Genomic DNA, 27,065 nt, shown 5'->3' on the forward strand with positions numbered 1-27,065 from the left:
GCACTTTGACAAGCTTTCCTCAGAAGTTAGAGAGTGGGTCCAGAACCAAAAACCTTTCACCTTGCCTGAAGCAGCTCGCCTGGCAGACGAATACACAGACGCCCACAAACTGGATAACCCTGTGCTCAAATCAACACCTCGGGTGGATTATCGATCAGCAGCACCCCCTCCAGCTGGTGCCTACCAGCCACAGTTGTACTGCCTTACAGCACCACCTCCAGTGGCCACTTATTCTCAGCAGCCCAGGTTCAACTCCCAGGACTACTCACAATCCCTCAGGTGATTTGAGTGTAAACAGCTGGGGCACAAAAATCCAGACTATCCGTTGAATCCAGCCAGGCAGTCCCAGTTGTGAAGAAAGCCAGCAGGGGGGAATCCCCGCACATCCATGCCTGCGGCTCACTGCATTGAGGAGTAAGAACATTGGGGCGTCCTGCACGAGGCTGATCCAGTACAAGCAGATAACCAGGACAACAGGCAGCAATACAGGCAGACTGTCCAGGTTAATGGAAAGGTATCCAATGGTCTACGTGATACTGGCGCCACTATGACCCTACTACAGAAGAACCTCATCCCAGGGAGCTAACACACCGGATGGAGACACTGTAGCCGTAAGGGTAGCAGGAAACCGTTTTCTGGCTACCCGTTCGCCGCTTTCACCTGGATTGGGGGGTTGGGTTGGAAAAGGTGAATGTGGGGGTGATGAAGGATTTGCCAGCAGATGTACTACTGGGGAATGATTTGGCCCCCCTTGTTTCTGCGTACGCCCCCGATGGGCCCCGCTGAAGCCAACAGTGACTACCTGTGCCCTGACCTGTGCTGTTGGAACCGGCCCACTTGATGCTGAGACCCAGGTAAGACTATCTTCCCTGACATATATCTTAGATTAGGCTCCCCTAGGCCGGGATACCCCAGAGGCATTTGAGAGGGAAACCCGGGAGGACCCGGCCTTACACAAGTATAGGGTGAAGGCAGATACCCAGGAAAGGGGAATAGATGGGGAGCTTTATAATTGGGTGGGGGGATAGACTTTATAGGATCCCTAAGCCATCCCAGAGAAGTAAAGCCCCTTTGCATGACAGCTGGTGGTATCTAAGAAATACTATCTGGAGATTCTGCAAATCGGGATGTACCACTAGCAGGACATCTAGGGTCCCGTTGCACAGCCCATAGAATTACACAGAATTTCTTCTGACACAATTTTAACCAGGATGTGCAACAGTACTGCAAAACGTGTATCACATGTCGATGGGTAGGCAAGCGGAGGGACCACCCTAAGGCCAGACTTATGTCCATGTCTATTATTGGGGAGCCCTTTTACCACATAGCCGTTGACATTGTAGGTCTCTTGGCCAGGCCTAGTCCATCTGGGAAGAAGTATATGCTCACCATGGTGGACTACGTCACCCATTACCCAGAGGCAGTAGCTATGTCCAACATTGAAGCAGAGACAGTAGCTGATGCCCTGGTTAAGATATTTACTAGAGTGGGGTTCCCTAAGGAGATTGTCTCTGTTTCTGACCAGGGAACCCAGTTTACCACTATGCTCACCCAGCAGTTGTGGAAGATGTGAAATATTAAGCCCTAGCTGAGCTCACCTTACCACCCCCAGACTAATGGTCTCTGCGAGCACTTTAACGGTACCCTCAAGCAAATGCTGAGGACCTTTGCGGACACTTGCAGAGACTGGGAGAGATTCCTGCCTCACCTGTTATTTGTGTACAGAGAGGTACCCCAGAAATCTACTGGGTTCTCTCCCTTCGAGTTACTCTATGGGAGAAGGGTCCGCGGACCCCTCAATCTCATTAGAGGACACTGGGAGGGAGAGACAGAGCAGGAGTGCCCTATGTTCTGGAACACAGGGACCCCATGGAGCAACTGTCTCTGATGTTAAGGGAGAATCTCCAGGCGCCCAGGGGACATAGAAGAGAAGGTACGATCGAGGGGCCCGACAGCATATCTTCCAGGTTGGGCAGAAGGTCTTAGGGCTCAAGCCTGTGAAGACCGACAAGATGCAGGCATCTTGGCAGGGCCATATAAATTAGTAGCCTAGGTATATGATACTACCTATGTTATTGACAGCTGTGCAGATGAAAGAATCCAGCAAACCTTTCATGTGACAATGCTGAAGGAGTATCAGGAACGGCAGGAGGATGTTGCTGCAGTATGTGCCCCTGCAGCGGACGACTCCAAAAGTTTACCTCTCCCTGACTTACTAGAGAGAGACCCCCAGACTGACCTCATTAGCCTCGTACAGCTAGGGGACCGGTTAAGCCCCACAAAGAGACAGGCTAGGTGGCTTCTGTGGGAGAAACAGGCGACTTTCTCCCAAAACCGGGATACACAACCGTGGCTGTGTATAAGGTAGAGACCTCTGGACAAACACGACTTCGACAGCCCCCCTACCGTATCCCTGAAGCAGTCCGAGAAGGAATGCAGAAGGAGATACAGGAGATGATTCAGTTAGGAGTCATTGAGCCCTCTGACAGCCCTTGGGCCTCGTCTGTAGTCCTGGTGCCTAAGAAAGACGGAACTACCCAGTTCTGCGTGGACTACAGGGGACTCAATGAGATGACCACCACTGATGCCTAACCTAAGCCAAGGGTAGACAAACTGCTAGATCGTATAGCCAGGGGACGTTATTTAACTACAATAGACCTGTGTAGGCAGATTCCCCAGGCCGAGGAATCAGGATGCTATCCCCAAGTCTGCATTTGTTACCCCATTTGGCTTGTACTAGTCTAAGGTCATGCCATTTGGGATGAAAAATGCCCCGGCTACCTTCCAATGTATAGTGCAGGGATATGCAATTAGCGGACCTCCAGCTGTTTCAAAAATATAAGTCCCATCATGCCTCTGCCTCTGGGTGTCATGCTTGTGGCTGTCAGTCTTGCTATGCCTCATGGGAGTTCTGCAACAGCTGGAGGTCCGCTAATTGCATATCCCTGGTATAGTGGATAGGCTCATCGATGGCTTTCAGGATTTTGCATGTGCATACTTGGATGACATTGTGATCTACAGTGGGTCTTGGGAGGAGCACCTGGTTCATGTAGGGGTGGTTCTCGACAAGATTCGGGCCGCAGGCCTGACCTTGAGACCAGACAAGTGCCATCTAGGTATGGCGGAGGTACAGTACCTGGGACACTGAGTAGGGTGTGGGAACCAGAGACCAGAGCCAGCCAAGGTAGAGGCAGTAGCTAACTGGCCCATACCCCGTACTAAGACCCAGGTATTAGCCTTCTTGGGGACTGCAGGGTACTACAGACGTTTTGACCCTGATTATTGTGCTGTCGCCAAGCCCCTGACTGACCTTACGAAAAATACTTTACCTAGACAAGTCCTATGGTCTTAAAAGTCAGCAGCTGCAGTGTTTATAGCTGCTGACTTTTAATATTTTTTTTAAAGGTGCAGCTCTTTAATAGGACATGGAGGCGACTCCCAAGGCTACGACAGTGTCCAGGAGGCTCTAATATGAAAACCTTGACACTTTCTAGCAGTGCTGAGCGCTAGCTAGTACCATTCTGTTTCTTCCACCTTACTATTGGCCAGTAAGGCAAGCCATTGCAGTTATGGGGCAATTGGAAGGTGCAGATAGAAGTAGGTGGTGGGCTAGCTCCCCATATTGCAAATGTCAGGATGTCTGAATGAGTAATTAAGTCAGCTATATCGATCATGTAATCGATCAATAGATAACAGTGCCTCCAATACAAAAATACTTTACTAAATATAATTAAACTGACTAATTATTCCTGAGATGATTTGCCCTATGCAGGCATTCTTTAAACACCACAAAATTGGGTGAAAGTACAGACTACAAATCTAGAAAAATAAAGTAAGATTTGTTTTACAAGAAGTCACTTACAAACAGCAATAATAGAAGTGGAATTGAGATTGTAACCCGCACACTAAGATTACATTCGCAATGAATTTCTAAATTATCCGCTATATATGTATACTAAATTACATCCGTGATCAGTTCCCTCTTGTTGATACCCTAACTAATTGTACAAAATTTAAACTTTTGGCATAACTGCATCTAAACATGAAAATCTTAGCTACAAAGAGGTGTCATTTCATCGAACAATCCATATTAAAATATTAATTATACATCCCACAATAGTTTGTACACTTTAAACTATTTTCATTTCACTAATGAGTCAATTAAAATTATAAAGCACACAGTGTGTGTGTGTGTGTGTGTGTGTGTGTGTGTGTGTGTGTGTGTGTGTGTGTATGTAGCTAGATAGATAGAAACAGTGGTGTCCCCTCTGATGATATATATATATATTGGATAGATATAGATATATATATGATATACTGTTTATTGAAAAGTGTCCATATTTTAAAGTTAACATTTGTAATAAAATCTATAAGGTTTGACTTGTATATTACAGTTTCATTCTATCTGAAAAATAAATTCTGTCTCATTGTTCAAAATTAGAACAATGATATATCATATCATTTTTTTTACTCAGAGAGGCTTCGATACAAGGAAGTGTTAAAATTGTATTAGCTGGATTGATGAGTATGTGAATTCAGGATAAACGGTCAGAAGAAACTTGATGCATAAACACAAGAATCACGGGGTGAACTTTAATTTATAGTTGATGGAAGCTGAATTGACCTGTCCATATTGCAGTGCATTTCCTCTTCTTCATAATAACTCTGAGCTTGTTTTAGGAAAAATTTACTTGCTATGAACTTGGTATTCCAAGAATAAATAAGAATATTAGCCTTAAATGGAAGTGTGCGTTTTATTTTTAAGTATCGGTGAACTGTTTTAATATGGTTTTTACCACATATTAGACACTGACTCTTTGCTGTTTTTCTCTGTTGTAGTTTCGGAATCTTAGTGTGGACAGTTCTTTCAGGGAAAGAGCCTCATTCAGGTAAGTCTTTGTAGAACCCATTATGTTTTGTTTCCCATTAGTCACATTCAACTGGACATGTTCTGTAAAGTAGAATATGTTTTGCTGTTCATCAATAGGGATGGCCGAACTATTCGCCTGGCGGTCGGTTCGCGGTGAATTTCGGCTGTTCGCGGTCCGCCCGTTCGGCGGACTATTGCCGCTGTTCGCCCGGCGGACTTCCGTGTTTACTGTGTAAAAGAACTTTGACCTATGATGACACATCCATCATGTGGTACAGGACAGCCAATTGAGACATTACAGCACATGGACACTTGGACATTCCCCCTAACTTATAAATAGACCCGATCCAGTGGCCATTTTACATTCTTTCTACTGTCAATATAGGGAGAGGTTGCTGTGTGGAGCAGGGAGAGACTGCAGTGACCCAAATCGCTAGCTATTAGGTCCACAAAAGTTATTTTAAGGACTGGTATGGTATAGGTGTAGTTCAGGATATAGGTTTGAGGCACTGCTATTCAAGTCATTGTTGCTGCAGATTGTCTTTTGTCAGGGCTGAGAGAGGGACAGATAGGACGCTGTGTGTTGCAGAGAGGGACAGTCAGTTTAATCATTAGCTGTTACTATTATGTCCACAAAAGTCCTTTTCAGGACTGGTATGGTGTAGTAGTACAGGATATAGTTTTGAGTGCTATTCAAGTTATTGTTGCAGCAGCCTGTGTTTTGTCAGTTTAAATAGGGACAGACAGTAAGCTGTGTGTGGCAGTGAGGGACAGTCAGTTTAATCAGTAGCTGTTACTATTAGGTCCACAAAGGTCCTTTTCAGGACTGGTATGGTAATAGGCTTGTACAAGTATAATATTCTTTCTTCCAAATATAGAAAGAATATTATACTTCACTGCTGCCCTTCTGCTGCAGTAGTCCTTTATGAGTATAGGGACTGAGTTACAGTCTGCTAATCACAAACTGCTAGTTCCACAAAGGTCCTTCTAAAGACTGGTAAGGTATAGCATACTAGAGTATATAGGGTTGAGTGAAGTACAGTCTGCTAATCCTTAAGGACTGGTATAGGTCCACAATATATAGGGTTGAGGTGCACTACTGCTGACTGCTGCCCTATTCTGCAGCAGTCCTTTATCAGTATAGAGACTGAGGTACAGTCTGCTAATCACAACCTACTAGTTCCACAAAGGTCCTTCTAAGGACTGGTAAGGTATAGCGTACTAGAGTATATAGGGTTGAGTGAGGTGCAGTCTGCTAATCCTTAAGGACTGGTATAGGTCCACAATATATAGGGTTGAGGTGCACTACTGCTGACTGCTGACTGCTGCCCTATTCTGCAGCAGTCCTTTATCAGTATAGGGACTGAGGTACAGTCTGCTAATCGCAACCTACTAGTTCCACAAAGGTCCTTCTAAGGACTGGAAAGGTATAGCGTACTAGAGTATATAGGGTTGAGTGAGGTACAGTCTGCTAATCACAACCTACTAGTTCCACAAAGGTCCTTAAGGACTGGTGTAGGTGTACTATTTGGTGTGCAGTATATAGTTGTGTAATACACCTTCTTCGCGAAACGTCCCATCGGAAGTTCGTCCATCACTATTCATCAAAGCTGTAGGTTGAGCTCTAATGAGTGTCAGGAGCATACCCAAACATTTGCAGACAAATGCATTAAGGCAGATGTTCCCACACCCCCTTTGTCTTGCTGAATGTTGACACATTCTATGGTAATTGGATTATTAGCCCCTATTCACAATTAAGTATGAATGTATTCAGGCAATTTAAAAAAAAATTTGTTTGCATGTTCTTCAATACGTGAATGCACATTTTATTTATATTTTGGTGGAGGATGCGGGCATTAATGTGAATGCATATTTTAATAAGCTTATTGCATGTGTTTAACATGTGTTTTTAAGCTTCAGACATTTTAGTTTTAGCCAATGGAAACCAGTATCATCTGTGACCTCATATCACATTATCTTCCTTGTATCAGGCAAATCAATTCTGATAGCGCGTACATACGACCGTTTTTTTCCCATCAGAATAAACTCTGATGGTCTTTCTGACAGAGTTCCGCTGAAACAGGCTTGCCTGCACATGACCAAGCTCCATGCGTTTAGAATGCAAGATGTACGGCGAGACAAGAAAAAGGAAGTTCAATAGCCAGTAGCCAATAGCTGCCCTTGCATTATGTTTGGTCCGTCGGAATAGCATACAGACAAACGGTTTTCCTGATAGGAATTGATTCCATCGGAAACATTTAAAACATGTTCTATTTCTAGGTCCATCAGAATTTTTTAAAAATAAGTCAGATGAAGCCCATATACAATCAGAATATCCAATGAAATGATTCCATCAGACCTTTTCTGCCGGAAAGTCTGGTCGTGTGTACGCGGCATTAGTCTAAGTTCACACTTTAGCTTCTTCAGTTGTTTTTGGAACTTTTTTTATGCATGTTTGTACATGCAGTTTCAGGCATTTTTAGACTAGCCAATGGAAAGCTGGTTTCTAGGATTTTTTTTTTTACCTTTTAGAATCATTTTAAGGTGACTGGGTTACCTGTGTGGCTATAATTGTGGTGATATGTTTCTGACACTCGTTAGAACTGAAGAATCTGAATGAGTAACAAAACATCTTTTAACATTACAGACTGATTATTACTTGCTATACCATGACCTGGATAGATGAGAACCTTCACAGATGTACATATCCAGTACATTATAAATGTTTTTCATATTATTTTCTATTGGCAGTGAAATTACATAAAGACAGGAACAATAGAGTAGAAAGACAGCAACACCATAATTGAGAGTCCAAGATCTTTGTTTTCTCATAAGATAATTCAATACATTTTGGGGGTTTATGGTAGCCATCAGGGCTGACTGGAGTGGGATAGTGGCTTTCATAGATGCTGCAATCCTACTACAGCAGCTTTTACTCTTCGGTTAGACTTGTATTGTAATGTATTGCAGTATGCCATTATGTGGTTGGTTGACTGCCCAGATGGGGAAGGGGTAAATGTATAATGGCCTTTTCTGGGTATTTTTGGGACCTACCCCTACCAGGAACCATTAAATATAAAAGACTGGGGCCCAGAAGAGGGCCTGCCCACCACATGGGACTGAAGGGAAAGGCTCGCTGCTGTACATAATTCATAACACCTGCCTTCAGGTCACCTTCTTGGGAAATCTCACTTGGAGCAAGGATACTATCACTAATGGACTGAAAAGGACTCTTGCCTGCTAAGGTATGATTTGGGCAGCTGCCATAGGCGTGTGCACAGGATGTGCCGAGTGTGCCTGGGCACACCCTAAACGCCCTGTGTAGTGCAGCTTCCACCTAGTAAACTGAGTTTACTATGCTTCAGTTTGTGAATGAACAGGAATCACTTCCCATTCATTCACTCTCCACTGCAGCTGAGGCTACAGAGAAAGGGGCTCCTAAAAAAAAAAAATTGTAAAAAAATAATATTGAAATAATTATATGAAGCAACTCAAGATACACTATCAATGACCTCCCAATTAGTATATCATCACAGCGCTCACACACCCCCTCCCTCCAGCTGCCACTTAAAAAGTTAAATATATCTATCAGAAGGTGGAAAGAAAGCAAATCTATCACTTGAAATGCAAAATAAGCACCTAGTGGCGCTATACAAAACCACACTGTTAGGTAACAGTGTGCTATAATAACCAAAAATGCCTAACGTGAAAATTAAAAATGTGCATAAATATAATCAACAATACAATAAATAGTGATGAAGTAGCAACGAAATCCAATCACAACAAAATTTACAGTCAAAAATATATAAATCCCACAAAAAGTGATACTGTAGATATGTGACAAAAAGTGAATAAAAGATGCACAATAACAAATAGTGTTCTAATGAAGATGTGCAGTTCCAAAGTGAATTCGATTAATCTTCAATCAAATAAAATTGATGAGGAGCAATAACCATAATGGTGGCAATAGTTCAAAAAATGATTAATTCAGGTGAACATTCTGTAGCCAAGTGTCCATCAAATGAAAAAACCTCCACCGCACCCTTGGTGTTTGTGCCCCCCTTGTTCAAAAAACTCACCAGCAGTATTGCCCAGCACTCTCGTGTCGGGCAAAAACGCATATAGTGTACACAGATGATTATTTCTCCAAGCCACTTCTTATGATAACTTCGCAGGCAGAGGATAGTCACTTATTATCTCAGAATTACCTCAAGGAGACAAAAGAAACTTCCCATAGTGCAATAATGTAAAGCTATTTTAATAAAACATCGAATTTTAAAATCACACTCACATGGATTCAATTAAAAACAGGCACTTCAAATAGACAATCCACTGGTCAATTCAAAGGTTCTTCCCTCATAGGCATTGGTGAGTATACTGGAAGCAAGCCAGGTAGTATCACATAGCACCGTCTCTATACAAGGTATCTGTGTGGTACCTGACAGCAGACAGCTCAAATTGAAAACAGCGCCAAATGGTGATATTCCGTCCTTCAACCTGTATGTTCTCCTCCCTCCGCCTTCTATCAAGTTAATTACTGTGTGTGCTGGTCGCCATATAGCCACGCCCCCGACATGTTTCGTCCAATGGACTTCCTCATGAGGAAGTCCATTGGACGAAACATGTCGGGGGTGTGGCTATATGGCGACCAGCACACACAGTAATTAACTTGATAGAAGGCGGAGGGAGGAGAACATACAGGTTGAAGGACGGAATATCACCATTTGGCGCTGTTTTCAATTTGAGCTGTCTGCTGTCAGGTACCACACAGATACCTTGTATAGAGACGGTGCTATGTGATACTGCCTGGCTTGCTTCCAGTATACTCACCAATGCCTATGAGGGAAGAACCTTTGAATTGACCAGTGGATTGTCTATTTGAAGTGCCTGTTTTTAATTGAATCCATGTGAGTGTGATTTTAAAATTCGATGTTTTATTAAAATAGCTTTACATTATTGCACTATGGGAAGTTTCTTTTGTCTCCTTGAGGTAATTCTGAGATAATAAGTGACTATCCTCTGCCTGCGAAGTTATCATAAGAAGTGGCTTGGAGAAATAATCATCTGTGTACACTATATGCGTTTTTGCCCGACACGAGAGTGCTGGGCAATACTGCTGGTGAGTTTTTTGAACAAGGGGGGCACGAACACCAAGGGTGCGGTGGAGGTTTTTTCATTTGATGGACACTTGGCTACAGAATGTTCACCTGAATTAATCATTTTTTGAACTATTGCCACCATTATGGTTATTGCTCCTCATCAATTTTATTTGATTGAAGATTAATCGAATTCACTTTGGAACTGCACATCTTCATTAGAACACTATTTGTTATTGTGCATCTTTTATTCACTTTTTGTCACATATCTACAGTATCACTTTTTGTGGGATTTATATATTTTTGACTGTAAATTTTGTTGTGATTGGATTTCGTTGCTACTTCATCACTATTTATTGTATTGTTGATTATATTTATGCACATTTTTAATTTTCACGTTAGGCATTTTTGGTTATTATAGCACACTGTTACCTAACAGTGTGGTTTTGTATAGCGCCACTAGGTGCTTATTTTGCATTTCAAGTGATAGATTTGCTTTCTTTCCACCTTCTGATAGATATAATTATATGAAGCACCCTGTTGTTTAGGCAGGGTTTCTCCTAAATTTAGAAAAGGAAAAAGAAAAAACTGCACTAATAGCAAAGGGAGATCAAGCTGCAACTCGAGATGTTATATAACATCAAATAAATAAAAAAGGGGGGGGAGCTGCGCTAAATGACCTATAAGGCAATTAACTATTAAATATGCTCTCGCGGTGTGTATGGCTAGTGTAAAAAGATTGGTAAAAAACCCAGATCAAAACATGTGAAAACACTACCAAAATGCATGTGGACAAAAGTGCCACTGAAAAAAAAAAATCTTAAATACACAATAATGTGATGTGCTGATAAAAATGAATAACATAAATTAAATACATATGTAATGTCAGTAAACCAACTGACTGGTGATAATAAAAAGTGCTAAACCATAAATGTAGTGAAAGGTCATTAGGAATGAATCCATATGTGTTGATAATGACCATACAAAATCAAACAAAAAAATGTGATAAAAAAAATAAGATGAAATTAATAGTCAAAAATCAAATAAATGAACAGTCCATACAGCTGAATGACTCATTAAAGGTGACACTAAACACAGCACCAGGGAAATGTGAAGTGATAATAAATGCTTCCACCACAACAAACACTGCCGCTTACTAGATCACTATGGTCCCTTATTACAGGGGACCACAGAGCACAGATTGCCGATACCCCAGCCCGGGATCTCTGTGTGAACACTGGACTCCTCGGCTTCAAACCACTATGGTCCTTTATTACAGGGGACCACAGAGCACGGATAGTTGATACCACAGCCTGGGATCTCTATGCAGACACTGGACTCCTTAACTTCTGCAATAATGGTTATCACACAGATTGGGCATGGTTGTAAATCCCCATAAAACAACAAAAAGCTTGCATAGTGTAAAACCTTAACATTTATTGCACATAAAAAAAAGACAAAATGGACACTTACACTCAAGTAGTTTTAAAATCGCGTATAAAGATCAAGCTGGCCGGCTCTCAATATCAGCCCGTAGCTTCTGGGACTAAGCGTAAATTGCAATGACGTCAGTGCATCGCTCCTCCCTACACGTTTCGCCGCATCATAGGATGTTGTCACGGGGCACGGGCGCCGTCCTGACGCACCCCTCTTATACAGAATAGACACAACCAAGCCTCGGTCTGAGTCCCGGGATCACGCCACTAGCATCATCTTAGGTGGTGGAAAAAACAAAAATATATAGCAAAGTATCCACAACATAAGGGCAAAAATGTCCACATGCCATTAGTGGACATGATAAACTCATGACTGAGCCTGAATGTATGGTCGACAACCATAAATGGTTGAAAGGGCTAACAGCCACAAGTAATGCCAGTTGGTATACATAAAGATGTTTAATAAAACATATAGTATATTTAAAAATCTGCATACAGACAGTAGTGTAATTCGCCTATGATTGCCAACAACCTAGAATCCTAGGATGCCGTACAATAATGTGTCAGCACCGCTGGCCACAACAAACAGGGTGAGCTCAATGCAAAGAGTGTGCTAACCCAGCAAACCTTATGATCAGAATCGCACCATTAGCCTCCACTTAACATCCGGTCTCTCTCTCTATGCAGGCAGTGTGAAGCGGTCTCTCTCTCTCTCTGTGCAGGCAGTGTGAAGCGGTCTCTCTCTCTCTCTGTGCAGGCAGTGTGAAGCGGTCTCTCTCTCTTTGCAAGCAGTGTGAAGCTGTCTCTCTCTCCGTGCAGGCAGTGTGAAGCTCTCTCTCTCTGTGCAGGCAGTGTTGTCTCTCTCTCTCTCTCTGCAGGCAGTGCAAAGCTGTCTCTCTCTCTGCAAGCAGTGTGAAGCTCTCTCTCTGTGCAGGCCGTGTGAAGTGGGTCTCTCTGTGCACTCACTGTGAAGCGGTCTCTCTGTGCAGGAAGGAACTGTGAAGTGGTCTCTCTCTGTGCATTAAGGAACTGTGAAGCGGTCTCTCTCTGTGCAGGCGCTGTGAAGCGGCCTCTCTCTGTGCAGGCGCTGTGAAGCGGCCTCTCTCTGTGCAGGCACTGTGAAGAGGCCTCTCTCTGTGCAGGCACTGTGAAGCGGTCTCTTTCTGTGCAGGCAGTGTAAAGCAGTCTTTCTCTGTGCAGGCAGTGTGAAGCAGTCTCTCTCTGTGCAGGCAGTGTGAAGTAGTCTCTCTCTGTGCAGGCAGTGTGAAGCAGTCTTTCTCTGTGCAGGCAGTGTGAAAGGGTCACTCTCTGTGCAGGCAGTGTGAAGCTGTCACTCTCTGTGGGGGCAATCATTGTGGAGCAGTCTCTCAGAGAGAGACTGTATGATTGCCCCCAGAGAGACTGAGAAAAGGAGATTGCCCCTTCCCCACACCCAGTACACAGACGAATGAGACTGCAGGAAGATGAAGACTAAAGACTGTGCTTTCACTGCCACCACACTAAGCGCTACCTGTGGAGTCTGGAGCTTCTCTGGTAAGTGAGCACCACACCACTGGGCAAGCCAAGCAAGCAGAGTATCCGAGAGTCACAGTGAGTGCAGCAGGCTAAACACGTAAGTCCTGCAGTCTCTCTGGCATGACCACCAGGTTCACCAGGGCGCAGGCTCCTCCTGTGTCAATTGCGGGTAGTGAGAAAAGCACATGCAGGCGGATGCTGAAGCACCAGCCAGATTAAGGGCATGGTGGGCCTGGTGCTGCAGTGGAGCAAGTTTAGGAGTGGCAGTGATATGAGGTAAGTAATGTCATATTCAGGCTCTCCTCTTCCTGGCCACCCCCATGTTTACAGGAGGCTGTGCTAGCTTGTGCTCAGACTTGGTCACAGCCCCACAGGTGTAATGCTAGAGAAGCCTAGCACTTGATTTACCAAGCTTCTGTAAGAGCAGTGCGGCTGATTTCCAAAGCATTTACGCCTGTAATACAGCGCAATTCCCCATTTACTATCATGTTGCCGGCGCACGGGCGGCCACAATCTGTGCGCCGCTATAGACCTGGTGCACGGCATCTTCAACTTAGAATTAAAAGGAGCTGGAAGTGCGAATATTATGGGGGTCATGTGGGGAAGTATAGATATGACTGTCCAAGTAACAAATATGGCCAAAATAGGATGCAAGTCTGCTGCGCCTGCAAATACACTTGGAACTGCGTGAGATCATTTTATGCAATGCGCATGCGCAAGCGGCATTTGCGCCCATTCAAGTGCTCTGGTTCACTGCACGGCAAAATCTTAGTAAATGTCAAGTCATGTCATTTCATTTGCATAAGTTGAACAGGCGCACCTCTCAACTTGACTCTTTTTTTTTATTTTTTTATTTTATTTTATTTATTTTTTTGCGCTGGTTCACTTCTATGGATTTTTTTTAAGGCTATTAGCACACAGGTCATGTTAGCATTAAGAAAAAAAGAAAATGAAGAAAAAAAAAATGCGTGGGGGTCCCACGAAATTTCATACCAGGCCCTTCAGATCTGGTATGGATATTAAGGGGGACCCCGCGGCAAAAAAAAATGGCGTGGGGGTCCCCCTCAAAATCCATAATAGACCCTTATCCAAGCACGCAAGCTGGCAGGCCGCAGGAAAAGAGGGGGGGGACGAGAGAGCGCCCCCCCTGAACCATACCAGGCCACATGCCCTCAACATTGGGAGGGTGCTTTGGGGTAGCACCCCCCCAAAGCACCTTGTCCCCATGTTGATGAGGACAAGGGCCTCATCTCCACAACCCTGGCCGGTGGTTGTGGGGGTCTACAGACGGGGGGCTTATCGGAATCTGGATGCCCCCTTTAACAAGGGGACCCACAGATCCTGGCCTCCCCCCCTGTGTGAAATGGTAAGGGGGTACAAAAGTACCCCTGCCATTTCATCAAAATAGTGACAGAAGTGTTAAAAATGACAGGAGACAGTCCTTTATTAAAGTCTTCTTTCATCTTTCTTCTGGTCTTCTTCCTTCTTCCTTTCTTCATCCTTCGGTTTCTTCATCTTCTTCCTCCATCTTCTTCTTCATGTGATCCGCTTCTTCTTGCTCCAGTGTTCTTGTCCGGCATCTTCCTCCACGGCATCTCTTCTTCGTTCTCTGGCCGCTCCTCGCAATGGGAGGTTCCCGCTGTGTGACGCTTCTCTTCTTCTGACAGGTCTTATATAACATGTAACCGTGCATCAGAGGGAGGTGGGGTCACTGGGTGGCCCCGCCCTCCGTTATACAAGATCTGTCAGAAGAAGAGAAGAGTCACAGAGCGGGAGCCTCCCATTGCGTGGAGTGGCCCGAGAATGAAGAAGTGACGCGGTGGAGGAAGATGCCAGACGAGAACACTGGAGCAAGAAGAAGCAGCTCGGAGGAAGAAGAAGATGGAGGAAAAAGATGAAGAAACCGAAGGATGAAGAAAGGAAGAAGACCAGAAGAAAGAAGATGAAAGAAGACTTTAATAAAGGACTTGTCAAAGACCGTCTCCTGTAATTTCTAACACTTTTGTCACTATTTTGGTGAAATGGTAGGGGTACTTTTGTACCCCCTTACCATTTCACACAGGGGGGAGGCCGGGATCTGGGGGTCCCCTTGTTAAAGGGGGCTTCCATATTCCGATAAGCCCCCCACCCGCAGACCCCCACAACCACCGGGCCAGGGTTGTGGGGATGAGGCCCTTGCCCTCATCAACATGGGGACAAGGTGCTTTGGGGGGCTGCTACCCCAAAGCACCCTCCCAATGTTGAGGGCATGTGGCCTGGTATGGTTCAGGAGGGGGGGCTGGTATGGATTTTGAGGGGGTCCCCCACGCAATTTTTTATTTTTTTTTGGCGTGGGGATCCCCTTAATATCCATGCCACACCTGAAGGGCCTGGTATGGATTTTGAGGGTGACCCCCACGCCATTTCTTCTTTTTTTGCCGCTAGGTTCCCCTTAATATCCATACCAGACCTGAAGGGCCTGGTATGCTCTTGGAGGGGAACCCATGCCATTTTTTTTTAAATTAAAGTTGCCTGACCTGGGGGGACTTAAGGTCGTGTTGTAAGTCACCGCAAGTGGAGGTATGAACCGGCGCAACGCATTCATCTTAGTAAATCAGCCCCAGTGTGTTGTGTGTGTGCTATTAGGTGAAATCCATCACCTAAGCCATCAGAATACAGTGATCACTGACTGCAGCTATAGCAGCCAGCAGTGATCACCAAAAATATTAATAAAGACATGCTGGTTGTACTGAAGTCAGTTGATAGATCAAATTCTGTACAACCAGTCTGCAAATAGATTGAAATTTCTGCTGAACCGGCAGAATTTCAATCTGTCTATGGTGGCCTAAGTCCACCAGTCTCTGGGTTTAATAATATCCTCAAATCTTCTGAAAGGGGGGTTCCATTTAGGTGTAGAAATTCACTTTGAACTCCACCTTATTTCCATAACTCTCTTTAGGGTACTTTCAGACTGAAGGCGCTTTACAGGCGTTTTAGCGCTAAAAATAGCGCCTGTAAATTGCCTCTCATGCCACCCCAGTGTAAAATCTCCGAGTGCTCTCACACTGGGGTGGTGCGCTTGCAGGACATTCTGAAAAGTCCTGCAAGCAGCATTATTGGGGCAGTTTGGGTGAGGTGCCCTGCCCACTGAAATGAATGCAACACAGGCAGTTTTAACCCTTCTTCGGCTGCTAGCGGGGGTTAAAAGTGCCCGCTAGCGCCGCTAAAACAACGGTAAAGCGCCATTAAGCACTATTAGATGTGTAACCAATAAGGTGAGAGCACATCTAATACCTACAGAGAGTAATGGAAATGAGGTGGAGTTCAAAGTGAACCGTGTCATTACCTGGAGGGACTGGCATTTAGGGGGTTAAACAGGCAGGGATGAAATGTAATATCAACTCCTCACTGCCTGTCAAATGCCTCTGAAAAGTGACCTGAGCATGGATCACTTTTCATCGGAGTGACAGTGCCTACTGCAAGTTAATACAAGCACTGGTGTGCTGTGGTTTGGCTGCAGTGCGGGTGTACTGGCGGGTTTCACAGTCCCTCAGACTTTTTAGGTTGCACATTTTTGCTGCATTTTCTGAAAGTGCACCAAAGATGCAGCATGCAGAACATGCAGTAAAAATGTGCAACCTCTATGGGACCAGGGCAACATGCAGGAAGACAGTACACCAGCACTGCAGCATGCCAGTCTGAGCCCATATCATAACACCTAGGAGGGCAAGGTACTGCACAGGCTGCTAGAAAAAAACTCTTTAGCTGCAGAGAGGGGGAGGGAGGAGAAGTTCACTCCTTGGACGGTCTCAGCCTCCCAGGAGACTCGCTGGATTCCAGCCGACTACTCAGATTTAACTTTCCTGCCCCATATATCCTCTTTATAGAGAGCACACAGGCTGCCCAGAGTGTGGGCGGGGGAAAGAGAGCAGATCCAGCCTCTGCCAGCAATTTGCGTGGAGGAGGGAGGGGCGGGGCGGGGCTGTGCTCTGTAACATAGACTGTCAGCCCTGACAAGAAGACCTCGCTGGCTCACAGTACTGGACTCAGCCATTTCAAGAACTGCGCATGTGCAGTTCTGAGCTGACAAACAGGGGCCTTTGCACAGCATGTCAGAGCGGCCAAGGGGGCAATTGCATCCCTGCCCACCAGCCCAGCCTGCCCCTGCCGTGAAGACTGGAGGAGCTCAAGGGATTCAGTGGCGGTGAATCAGTGGGTCTAGTGAGAGACCAGGGGCTCAGTGGGCTGAATAAGTACAAGGAGTGATTGTAGTGGAATTGAAAGGACTGTTACGCTTTGTGTTAGGAACTGTTAAAATCCGTTGCCATAGGAGACAACATTCCTGCTCATGCATATGTGGCGTCTTTCTGGATGTCTTTCCCTGCATGACTGTCTTTCTATTGAAGTCTCGGAGTCTGCCAATTGAACTTGAAAATACTTAAGGGTGTCCTGGCCCTAACCCTCTCTCCTCGCAAAAAAAGTTTGTAAAAAGAAATAAACTTTCTTTTGCATTCAAAAAGTGTCTGACGCCCAATGACTTCGACCACTGTTAACGATGGACTATTCTGTCTACCTCTTGTTGCAAGACTGTACCATCAAATTTTCAGTAAAGTTTATTAACTGTTCTGTGCCAGGTCAGAAGTTACTGAAAGGGGTGCATGAATGTATATGGCATATCCAAAAAAAACAGGGCCTCTGAAATACAGGGGTGAAGAGGAAGAATTAGAGGGCCACTATAAAAGATTAACCAAGCAGAGAAGTTGGTGGGCAGTTACTACTGGTAACAAGGAACTAGTAGGAAAAGAATAGCAGCCAGACAGAGGAGAGAGTGAGGCCCGGAACGGTGGAGGGAAATGGAATTAGTGCAGGGCCGGGCATGACAGTGTGTCTAGTGAGATACTAAAAGGTTAAGGAATGTGAAGTATTAAGGGGGAAGAGGCAACAGGGAAGACTGGGGGGAGTGGCCATATTTAGGCAAGGGGTGTGGCTGACAGCGAGGCAGAGTGCGGAGGAAGAGAAAGGAGGAGGCAGTTTTTTCACACTTCTCCTCCAACATGGCAGAGATTGATGTGATTCTGGCTAAGTTGAGACATGCAGTGGCAAGCAGAGGACTGGACTGGCTACACAGCCAGGTCGTGGCCCTGAACGAAGAGGAAGCGGGCGGATCGACTCAGGCAGGTGAGGCGGCCCCGCGAGCACGCAGGTCTCGGCCTAGGCACACTTCTCACCAGGGACTACAGCCAGGCCCATCCAGCAGCCCTGGATCCCACGGGGGGACCGATTGGCGCCACCTGCTAAGAAGATTCAGCAACCGGCCGCAGCAGGGCCTGGGCAGACTACACGCCCCAGGCCTTTCTCGGTGCACGGGGCCACAGGCCATCATGGCACCGCTTCCCTGCCTGGGAATCGTGGGAATGACACCAACGTGACTCACCCTGCTGCTCTACACGATCCGAGGGGGGAAGCCCGGAGGGGTAGATCTGCAGGCACAGACACCTGAGCCCGGTGTAACAGGGCCAGCAACACCGCAAGGGGGCATGGCTTAGTGGGATAGCAACACAGCAAGATGGAAGTCATAGTCCAGTACAGCCGGGCTTCAGCAAGTTCGATGCGGGAAGTCACAGCAGCAGGGGGTGGAGCTTCAGGGGCAAAACAGGCCCCACCGCACAAAGAATACATGGCCTCCAGGACCCCTGTATTTGAGGGGCATGCAACACCACTGATCCCGGTTCAGGAAGACAGGTCGGAGGGTGAAGTGTCCGAAGAGGAGGAGCCCCATGAGGGCGAACAGTGTGGCGGCTGTTAGGACGACTCCTGGTCAGCCCGGTAAGTCCACTAATAATTCACCTCTGTCAAATGCTTTAAATGACCTGTTAGAGGTGGTGACAGTGGGTTCAGCGAGGGCAGCCACCCCACCGCCATGGTTAGCAGGGGAGGTTCCTGGCCAGCAACTGGCAGACAGTAGGCCCGCCAGTGCAGAGTCAGGGGCACAGTTAAGGGATTTACTGAAGGGCCTGTGGGTTTTGGTAGGCCATTTTGGGGGGACAAGGACAACCCCCGCAAATGGCCCCGTTGACACACTCAGCGAGTGGGACAGTGGTGAATGGCGGGGGCAGACTCTGGCTGGGGGGGCAGGGGCCGCAGTGGCCCTTGCAGAGCCGACTAACAGAAGCAGGAGCTGGCATGGAGAAGGCAGGAAAAAAGGGGACTCCGGAGGTTACTGGGAGGACAGATGTGGTAAGGATTGCGGACGTGGCAAAATGTGAGGTGTATGTGTGCTTTGAGGGCCCCACTGGGAGCACATTTGAAGCAGGAGGTGCGGGACAAGATTTGCAAGAGTGAGTATATGGAGATTTTCTTACTGTTGCCCTTAGAGAAATTGAACTTAGATAGGGTCAAGCCAGACGACTCCAAGAAAGATGATGAGGAAAAAAGGGGGTACAGATTGATCCCACGTACATTCATCAATTGGCAACAGGTGTTTGCCATTATGGCAAGCATCATTGGTGAGAAGAACTCCGAACATTGTTTGGCATTATTCTGTTACATGGACGCTATAGGGGAGGCACACAGGGTTTACGGGGCTTCGGGTTGGCTAAGATGTGATGAACAGTTTAGACAGCACAGGGCGGTTCGGCCGTCTCTTTGGTGGAAACATAAAGATATTAGCTTGTGGATATGGATGAGACTTATGTTGTCAGCGAGGGCCCCGCCTCAGGTTCTTCAGGGGGGGCCGGGGGTACTCACTTCTCAGGACTGCGGGCTGGGGAAAAATGGGGGGTATGTTGGCAGTTCCACGAAGGAGCTTGTAAGTTTGGGGGATCCTGTAAATTCAAGCACGAGTACTCAAGGTGTGGGGGAGCCCATTCGTTATCACAGTGCTTCAAGAGAGGGAAGCATACCAGCGAGCCTGCTCACAAAAGGGATGACGCTGGTCAAGGGGGAAAGGATGCAGCCTTTCCTAAGTAGGTATCTGGATAGGGAAGCAGCGCTGCTGCTTGCCTTGGGTTTTCAGCACGGTTTTAAAATTCTGTGTTCATTGGCGGTGGTTCAACCAATGGCAAGGAATCTAAAATCAGCATTGCAACATCCAAGGGTGGTGGGGGAAAAATTTAAAAAGAAGTAGCCTTGGGTCATAGGGGGGCCATTTGCAGAAAAACCTTTACCAGAGCTAGTGGTGTCCCCACTGAGGGTGGTGCCCAAGAAGGAACCAAACAAGTTCCGCCTCATTCACCACTTATCCTTTCCAAAAGGAGTTTCTGTAAATGATTTTACTCGACCCTGACGTGTGCACCGCGTCATATAACTCATTCGATGCGGCAGTCTGGTGGGTTAGGCGCTATGGACAAGGGTATACGTTGACAGGGTGTGTTTACGGCTGCGTAGGTCCAAAACGGATCAGAAGGGAAAAGGGGTAGATGTGTTATTATTCCCTTTGCCGGGGTCAACGGTGTGTCCTGTGGAAGCGGTAAGGGACTTTGTACAGATTAGACCGGCTGGGGGAGGGCCTCTTCTATGGCAGGAGGATGGGACCTACTTGTCAAAGTTTCAATTCATATTGGTATTCAGGAAATGTTTAAAAAGGGCTGGGTTGGATTGGGCGGCATACGCTTCACACTCCTTCTGCATTGGGGTGGCTACGGAAGCTGCCAGGTGTGAGTTGGATGAGGTGGCTGTGCATAGGATTTGGTAGGTGGGAGTCAAGGAGATTCTGTACTTACTTACGGCCTCAATTGGCAGTGGAATAAAAAAAAACATGCAAGGGTAGGGTCGACTCACATGCTGTGCTGTTACTTTGGGTTACATTGTTCTTGTTAATGTCATTTTTGTTGTTCGTCTTTTCATTCATTCATCAGATGGAGGGTCTATATGCCTTGTCTGGGTCCGAGGTCACTCCTATGTTTGTTGGGGGGCCAGGAGAGGAGACATGAGGCCAGATGGCAGACAGTTGGGTATCTGAAGGAGAGAGGCATACGTGCACTGGCAAGGGATTATTATTATTATTATTATTATTATACACGATTTATATAGCACCAACAGTTTACGCAGAGCTTTACAATGTATAGGGGGGGCAACGCAATTACAGTACAGTTCAATACAAAAGGTACAGGAGGGCCCTGCTCATAGAGCTTACAATCTAAGGGGAGAGGGTGGTGGTACAAAAGGTAATAGCTGCAGAGAATGATTTGATGGGGATGCCCAGGATGATGTGGGGCAGGGTAGTACCAGAAGCGGAGCGATACGCGAGGTTGGATAAACCGCCAAATGTTCTAATTATACATGCTGGGGGTAACGATTTGGGAGTGCGAACGATCAGGGAGCTGATCTCTAACGTTAGATTAGATTTAGAACATCTGAGCACGGTTTTTCCTCATACTTTGCTGCTATGGTCTGACATTGAAGAGTGATAGTTTCTATGGGTTCCTGGATGCAGCATAGCCAACTAGATGGCTGGGAGGGAGAAAAAAAGGAAAGGAAAAGGTTGAGGGAAGAGGAAAAGGGAGGGGGGTGAGAAGGTGAAGGTGCTGAGTGAAGGGATGAAATGGTGTGGATAATGGGGAATAAGGTGGTTGATATTTGAAAAACAGAAGGAAACAATGGACCAATGTGGTTAATGATAATATGTAAGTGAAGAGTGATAGTTTCTATGGGTTCCTGGATGCAGCCATCTAGTTGGCTATGCTGCATCCAGGTGACCTCTGGTGGCCATCTTGGGTCAGCAGAGTCTTTATAAGTACCTGCCCCCAGGTTTTGGTGCGCATTTTCAAAGTAGCTAGTGTAGCAAAAGAGAACCTGTCTGTCAGAGAAAGTGATGGCAGCAGGAAAAGGTTCCAGATGAGTAAGGACAGGCTCATGGCTTGCAAGGAAGCCTCCCTGCTTGGGATTGGGCTGACCAGGCCTCATTCTACCCTCTGAAGACAGACACTGTCAGTTCATCTTCTCCTGATCCATGTCTGCACTGAACTGAACTGTGAGTGCTACCCTAAGTGGCGTATTCCCGCTGGGGTTGTTTGTATTTTGGCATTTCCGTCACTACAAGTTTCAAGTTTTACTGCATCCAGACTCTGTCATTACTGCTGCCGCACTACACAACACATACCCACACATAGGTTACCTCCATCAACTACTCCGCTATAGGTACAATATATTTGAGAGTGTGCCACACTAGGACGGGGAGATTGTTACCAATAAGAACACCTGCTGCAAATAAAGGAAAGTAAAAAAGGAAAGCAGCCACTACCATCTAAGGACTGACAAGCTGCAGTATATTACATTTTAGTTCTTGGGTTTAGTTAAAATGTACAGCCCTGGCCAAACATTTTGAGAATAACACAAATCTTAATTTTAAAAAGTCTGACCAGATGGCATCCACCCACAGATCCTAAAAGAACTGTGCTCTGTCATTTCAAAGCCATTGTATCTAATTTTTAGGGACTCATTAATGACAGGAATAGTACCACTGGATTGGCGCAGGGCCAATGTGGTGCCCATATTTAAAAAGGGAACAAAGTCTTTACCAAGTAACTATAGACCTGTTAGTTTAACTTCTATAGTCGGGAAGATACTGGAGAGTTTAATAAAAGACCACATAGACGAGTTCTTGCTGGGAAAAAAAAAATTTTTAAGCAACAGACAGCATGGATTCATGAAAGACAGAAGTTGTCAAACAAACCTGATTTCTTTTTATGAGAAGGTAAGTAAAACCTTGGACAGAGGGGTGGCTGTGGACGTGGTGTACTTGACAAACCCTAATGACAGGCTAAACTCTCCTACTCTTGTCTCAGTATAGGCCTCAATCAAAGCATGCATGTTATGCTTTAGATACACTGCGCATGTGTGAAACTCCACCCCTGACCTTTTTTCTAGTATATTACCCGCCCCTTCTCTTTCGGCGCAGTTGGAGAGCACATGGCGGAGAGACAACAGGTGCATGATAATAGCAGCAACCAGGAGGACGAGGAAAGCCGGGAGCCAGAAACGTCCCAATCCAGGAAGAGATTTAAGGCCTCAAATATGTCCTTTGTAGAGATGATGGAGATGGTGGACATCTTGAAGAGGGCCGACTATGATGGGAAGTATGAACCGTACAGCAACCCAAATGTGAGCAAGGCCAAGATCATGACTAAAGTTCTGAGAAGTCGGCAGAAGAATTTTGGGGTACGACGATCCAAGGAGCAATTGAGGAAACGCTGGTCAGACCTTAAATTGAGGGAGCAGGATGAGTACAGAAGGATCAATAGAGTGTTGCAAAAGTAAGTATTTTGTCATGTGATCCTATTTTATTATTACTTGCATGCTGCTCCATGTGATTTTCTTTACTGTTGTACATTTTAAAATGGCGTTTAAAATGGCAAGTTTCAGGTTCATGGGGGCAGTAATCGTTTGTAGTAAACATTGTTTGTTCGACCACTAATACAATGTTTTTGGCAGATGCAGGTTAACCGCTTAAGGATCGCCTCACGCCGCTGTACGTCGGCAGAATCGCACGGCTGGGCACAAGCACATACAGGTACATTGCCATTTAAGTGCCCAGCCGTGGGTCGCAAGCGCACCGCTGATGTCCCACGATCAGGTCACAGAGCTGAAGAACGGTGAGAGGTAAGTGTAAACAAACCTCTCCTCGTGCTTCGTACTGAGGCTGTCACTGATCGTTTGATCATCAAGCCATGCCCCCCTACAGTTAAAAAGGAAAAAAATCATATCTTCAGCTTGAAACGTGCTGTAGACAATTGTGGACAATTGTAGATCACTTCCCAGCAATTTTTTCATATTCCTATTTCTTGCCTCAAATATCTGTGTGCTAAGTATACTTTTTTTTTTTTTATTATTCACATAGGGGAGAAAAGAATCGGGACATCTGAGGACACCACGAACCCCACACCTCCTAAAGAAGGGGAAATCCCTACACACCCTGAAGAAGATGTGGAGGGAGGAGAGGTTCAGGAATTGGGCAAAATAGTGACCACAACAGGTCAGTGTCTCAAACCACAGCTTCAGGTAATAGATGTATGCCTGCATAATTATAATACATGGTGTGTTTTTTATTTTTAGGTGATGTGGATGTTGTGGAAGAAGAAACTTATTTCAACTGTGCAAGTGCACAGATCCTCATCGGAGAGATCACGGTGTGCAATCTGGAATTAGAAAAGATAAAGGAAAACATCAATGATGTTGAAAAAAGACTCAACGTCATTGATGTTTTAGGCAGAATCTAAAACACCCAAAAATTTTGACAGTTTGCCATTATATTTTTTATTTCTACAACATTTTTAAACTAATTTGAAAGCCAAATTTTGAAGATGCACACTATGGGCCTTATTTACGAAAGGTAAATCCACTTTGCACTACAAGTGCACTTGGAAGTGCAGTCACTGTAAATCCGAGGGGGACATGCAAGGAAAGTAAAAAACAGCATTTTAGCTTGCACATGATTGGATGGTAAAATCAGCAAAGCTTCCCCTCATTTCAGATCTACCCCTCAGATTTACAGCCACTGCACTTCCAAGTGTATTTGTAGTGCAAAGTGGATTTGCCTTTCGTAAATAACCCCTAATGTGTCAACATGTGCTATCTGCCATCACGGGATATCAATGTATGTGTTTTGTGGGTGCAACCCCCTTCCTCACAACTAAAGTAGATGAGCGGAAGGGGTTGCACCCCCGAAGCATGTCCTTTGATCACCCATGATGGGAGTTAGCACATGTTGACATTAGGCATGGGATCAGGAGGGAAATCCACATTTTTACTTCCAATTTGTGTGCATCTTCAAAATTTAGCTTTTATAGGAGTGACAACACCCCATCTGATGAAGGCAAGATCAAAACAGTTTTGACATACCAATATCTCATATGGCCTTCAATTTGTCCACGCTGAACTTTTTAAGTTCCTGAGTTGTGTATGTTATGGTTTTAAAAATGCCTATTTAACCAAAAAAAGGCTATTTCTACTGTCAAACATAAATGTTATACAACAAAGATGTTGTTTCGTTAAAAAACCCTTTTATAACGCATATGTGAATGTGGATGGATTAAAATGTTTTATACTCAACAATGTGTGGCTTCTTTCAATGCTCAATACCAGTTTTTGGAGTAAGTTGTAGTTACAGTGACAATGGAGGTATTTACTAAAGGCAAATCCACTCTGCGCTACAAGTGCACTTTCAGTGCAGTTTCTGTGCACTCTCAAGCGCACTTGTAATGCAAAGTCGATTTTCCTTTAGTAAATAACCCCCACTGTGCTCTAAAATTTGCCACAATCAGGCCATTTTAGGGACTCAAAGCAATTCAATTCATGGAGCTGAAAAGGATTTTTTTCATTAATGTATCGCATACATTAACAACAAAAACAATATGTGTGTGTGTAGCCAGGACCGTCTTTAAGGCAGGGCAAAAGGGCCAGCTGCCCTGGGCCCTGTCATTGTTGTGGGACCCAAAGCAGCTCCCTCATACTTGACAACTATCCCAGTTTAAATTCCCTTATCCTTTGAAGTTTTAGTCCTGTGCTGTGTCCCGATATCAGTGTGAAATGCTAGTAATAATGCTGCCCAGCTCTGCCTTATTTTTGTGAACAGATGACTCAGCTGCAGACCCTGTGTTTACATGTAAATAACCGTCATTCATAAGTAAATAGCTGCGGTCAGCGGTATTAATATGTAAATAAAGGCGGCATTTATATGTAGATCATGCCCCCTGCAGTGAGATTATATGCTGCAACCTCTAGCAACCAATCAGTGAGCATTAATACTGTAAAGTAATCTCTAGCAACCGATTAAGAAGCAGAAATAATTTTCTGTAACTTCTAGCAACTAATCAGTGAGCTGTAATGTGCGCTGTAACCTCTAGCAACCAGTCAGTGAGCAGTAATGATATGCTGTAACCGCTGGAAACCAATCTCAATTGGTGCCTGATCTGAAACATTGAATAGCAGTCTAGCTGTTATTTATTGTATGTCTCATAGCAGGTGGAGAGTGAAATTGCATGGGGGGGGCCCAAGAAATTTTTTGCCCAGGGTCCAATCAATATTAAAGACAGCCCTGTGTGTAGCAGACCCACAACATAATAGTTAGCTGAAGAAGAGATTGTCATCTCATGTATCAATAAATTAAATTTGCACTATTGAAGAAAATGGCCAAAAAGAAAAGGCCATTGGAGAGCCTAGGAGACACCTAAAAGAAACACAAACAGTAAATCCAATGAAATATGAGTTTGGTTTATACCAAAAAATATGCATTTAAAAAATGTTTCACACAGTCTGGAATATCAATGGCCCCCTTACCCACAAAGTACTCAATGTACCTTTGTCTTACTTTGGGGGGGGGGGGGAGCCAGGATAGCCAGCTTCAAGTGTCGTCAAGGTTGTTGGATCCGGAAAGCCACCCTCAGTCCCAACTGAGGCTACATAGTTTGATGCATTTTTCCTTACATATTTATGTAGTATGCAACATGCAAGGACAATATGATTCAGTTTATATTTTGCCATGTTGATTGCTGTGAGAAGTAGGCGGAACTGGCTGGCCATTACTCCAAACGTATACTCCACCACTCTTCTGGCTCTGGCTAGCCGGTAATTAAAAACCTTCTGGTCTGGAGTGAGGGTCCTCATGGGGAACGGCTGCATCAGATTGTCACCCAGCCCAAATGCTTCATCAGCAATGAACACAAATGGCAGACCAGCCATATTGTCTTCCGGAGGTGGCAAGCCCAAGCCATCATTCTGGAGACGTCTGAAGATCTCTTTGTGGGCGATTACTCCACCATCCGAAATCCGGCCATTTTTCACACCATCTACATACAGGAACTCGTATGTCTCCGAATCCACCGCCAACAGCACAATACTATTAAACCCATTATGCCGCGTTGTTGTGAATTCATTAAGGAAAAAATAATAATAATACATTTAATATTTACTGTCAGAGAGCCTGGTAACATTTAAATCAGCAAACCAAAGGACCACTTTCCCCTCCCATCAGAATTAAGTAACCAATTTATATAACCCATTGAAAAGCTGGGTTGCAACAAACAAAAGTATCAAGCTGACTAAGACTGTTGCCCCATGACTTTAATTCAAGAAAGACCTAAATAAATAAACATATTGTCTTCGAGAGTGAACAGAGATCCTAAAGTCAACCTCAATATGGACTCAGATGTCAAGGAGACAATGACTAAACAT

The 27,065-nt window shown here is 45.2% G+C and overlaps 1 protein-coding gene across 2 annotated transcripts in view; it reads left to right on the plus strand.

The window, feature by feature from the left end:
• The window catches only part of LOC143943377 (receptor-interacting serine/threonine-protein kinase 3-like), a 152,582-nt gene that overhangs the window by 58,886 nt on the left and 66,631 nt on the right, over positions 1 to 27,065 (plus strand). For both annotated transcript variants that reach the window (XM_077465105.1, XM_077465106.1), the window contains exon 4: positions 4,840 to 4,889. In XM_077465105.1, coding sequence (XP_077321231.1) covers positions 4,840 to 4,889 — 50 coding nt within the window. The remainder of the gene's footprint in view (positions 1 to 4,839; positions 4,890 to 27,065) is intronic.

This window comes from Lithobates pipiens, unplaced genomic scaffold, assembly GCF_037356315.1.
Source record: "Lithobates pipiens isolate NorthernLeopardFrog02 unplaced genomic scaffold, aLitPip1_a1.2 Scaffold_30, whole genome shotgun sequence".
Taxonomy (NCBI): domain Eukaryota; kingdom Metazoa; phylum Chordata; class Amphibia; order Anura; family Ranidae; genus Lithobates; species Lithobates pipiens.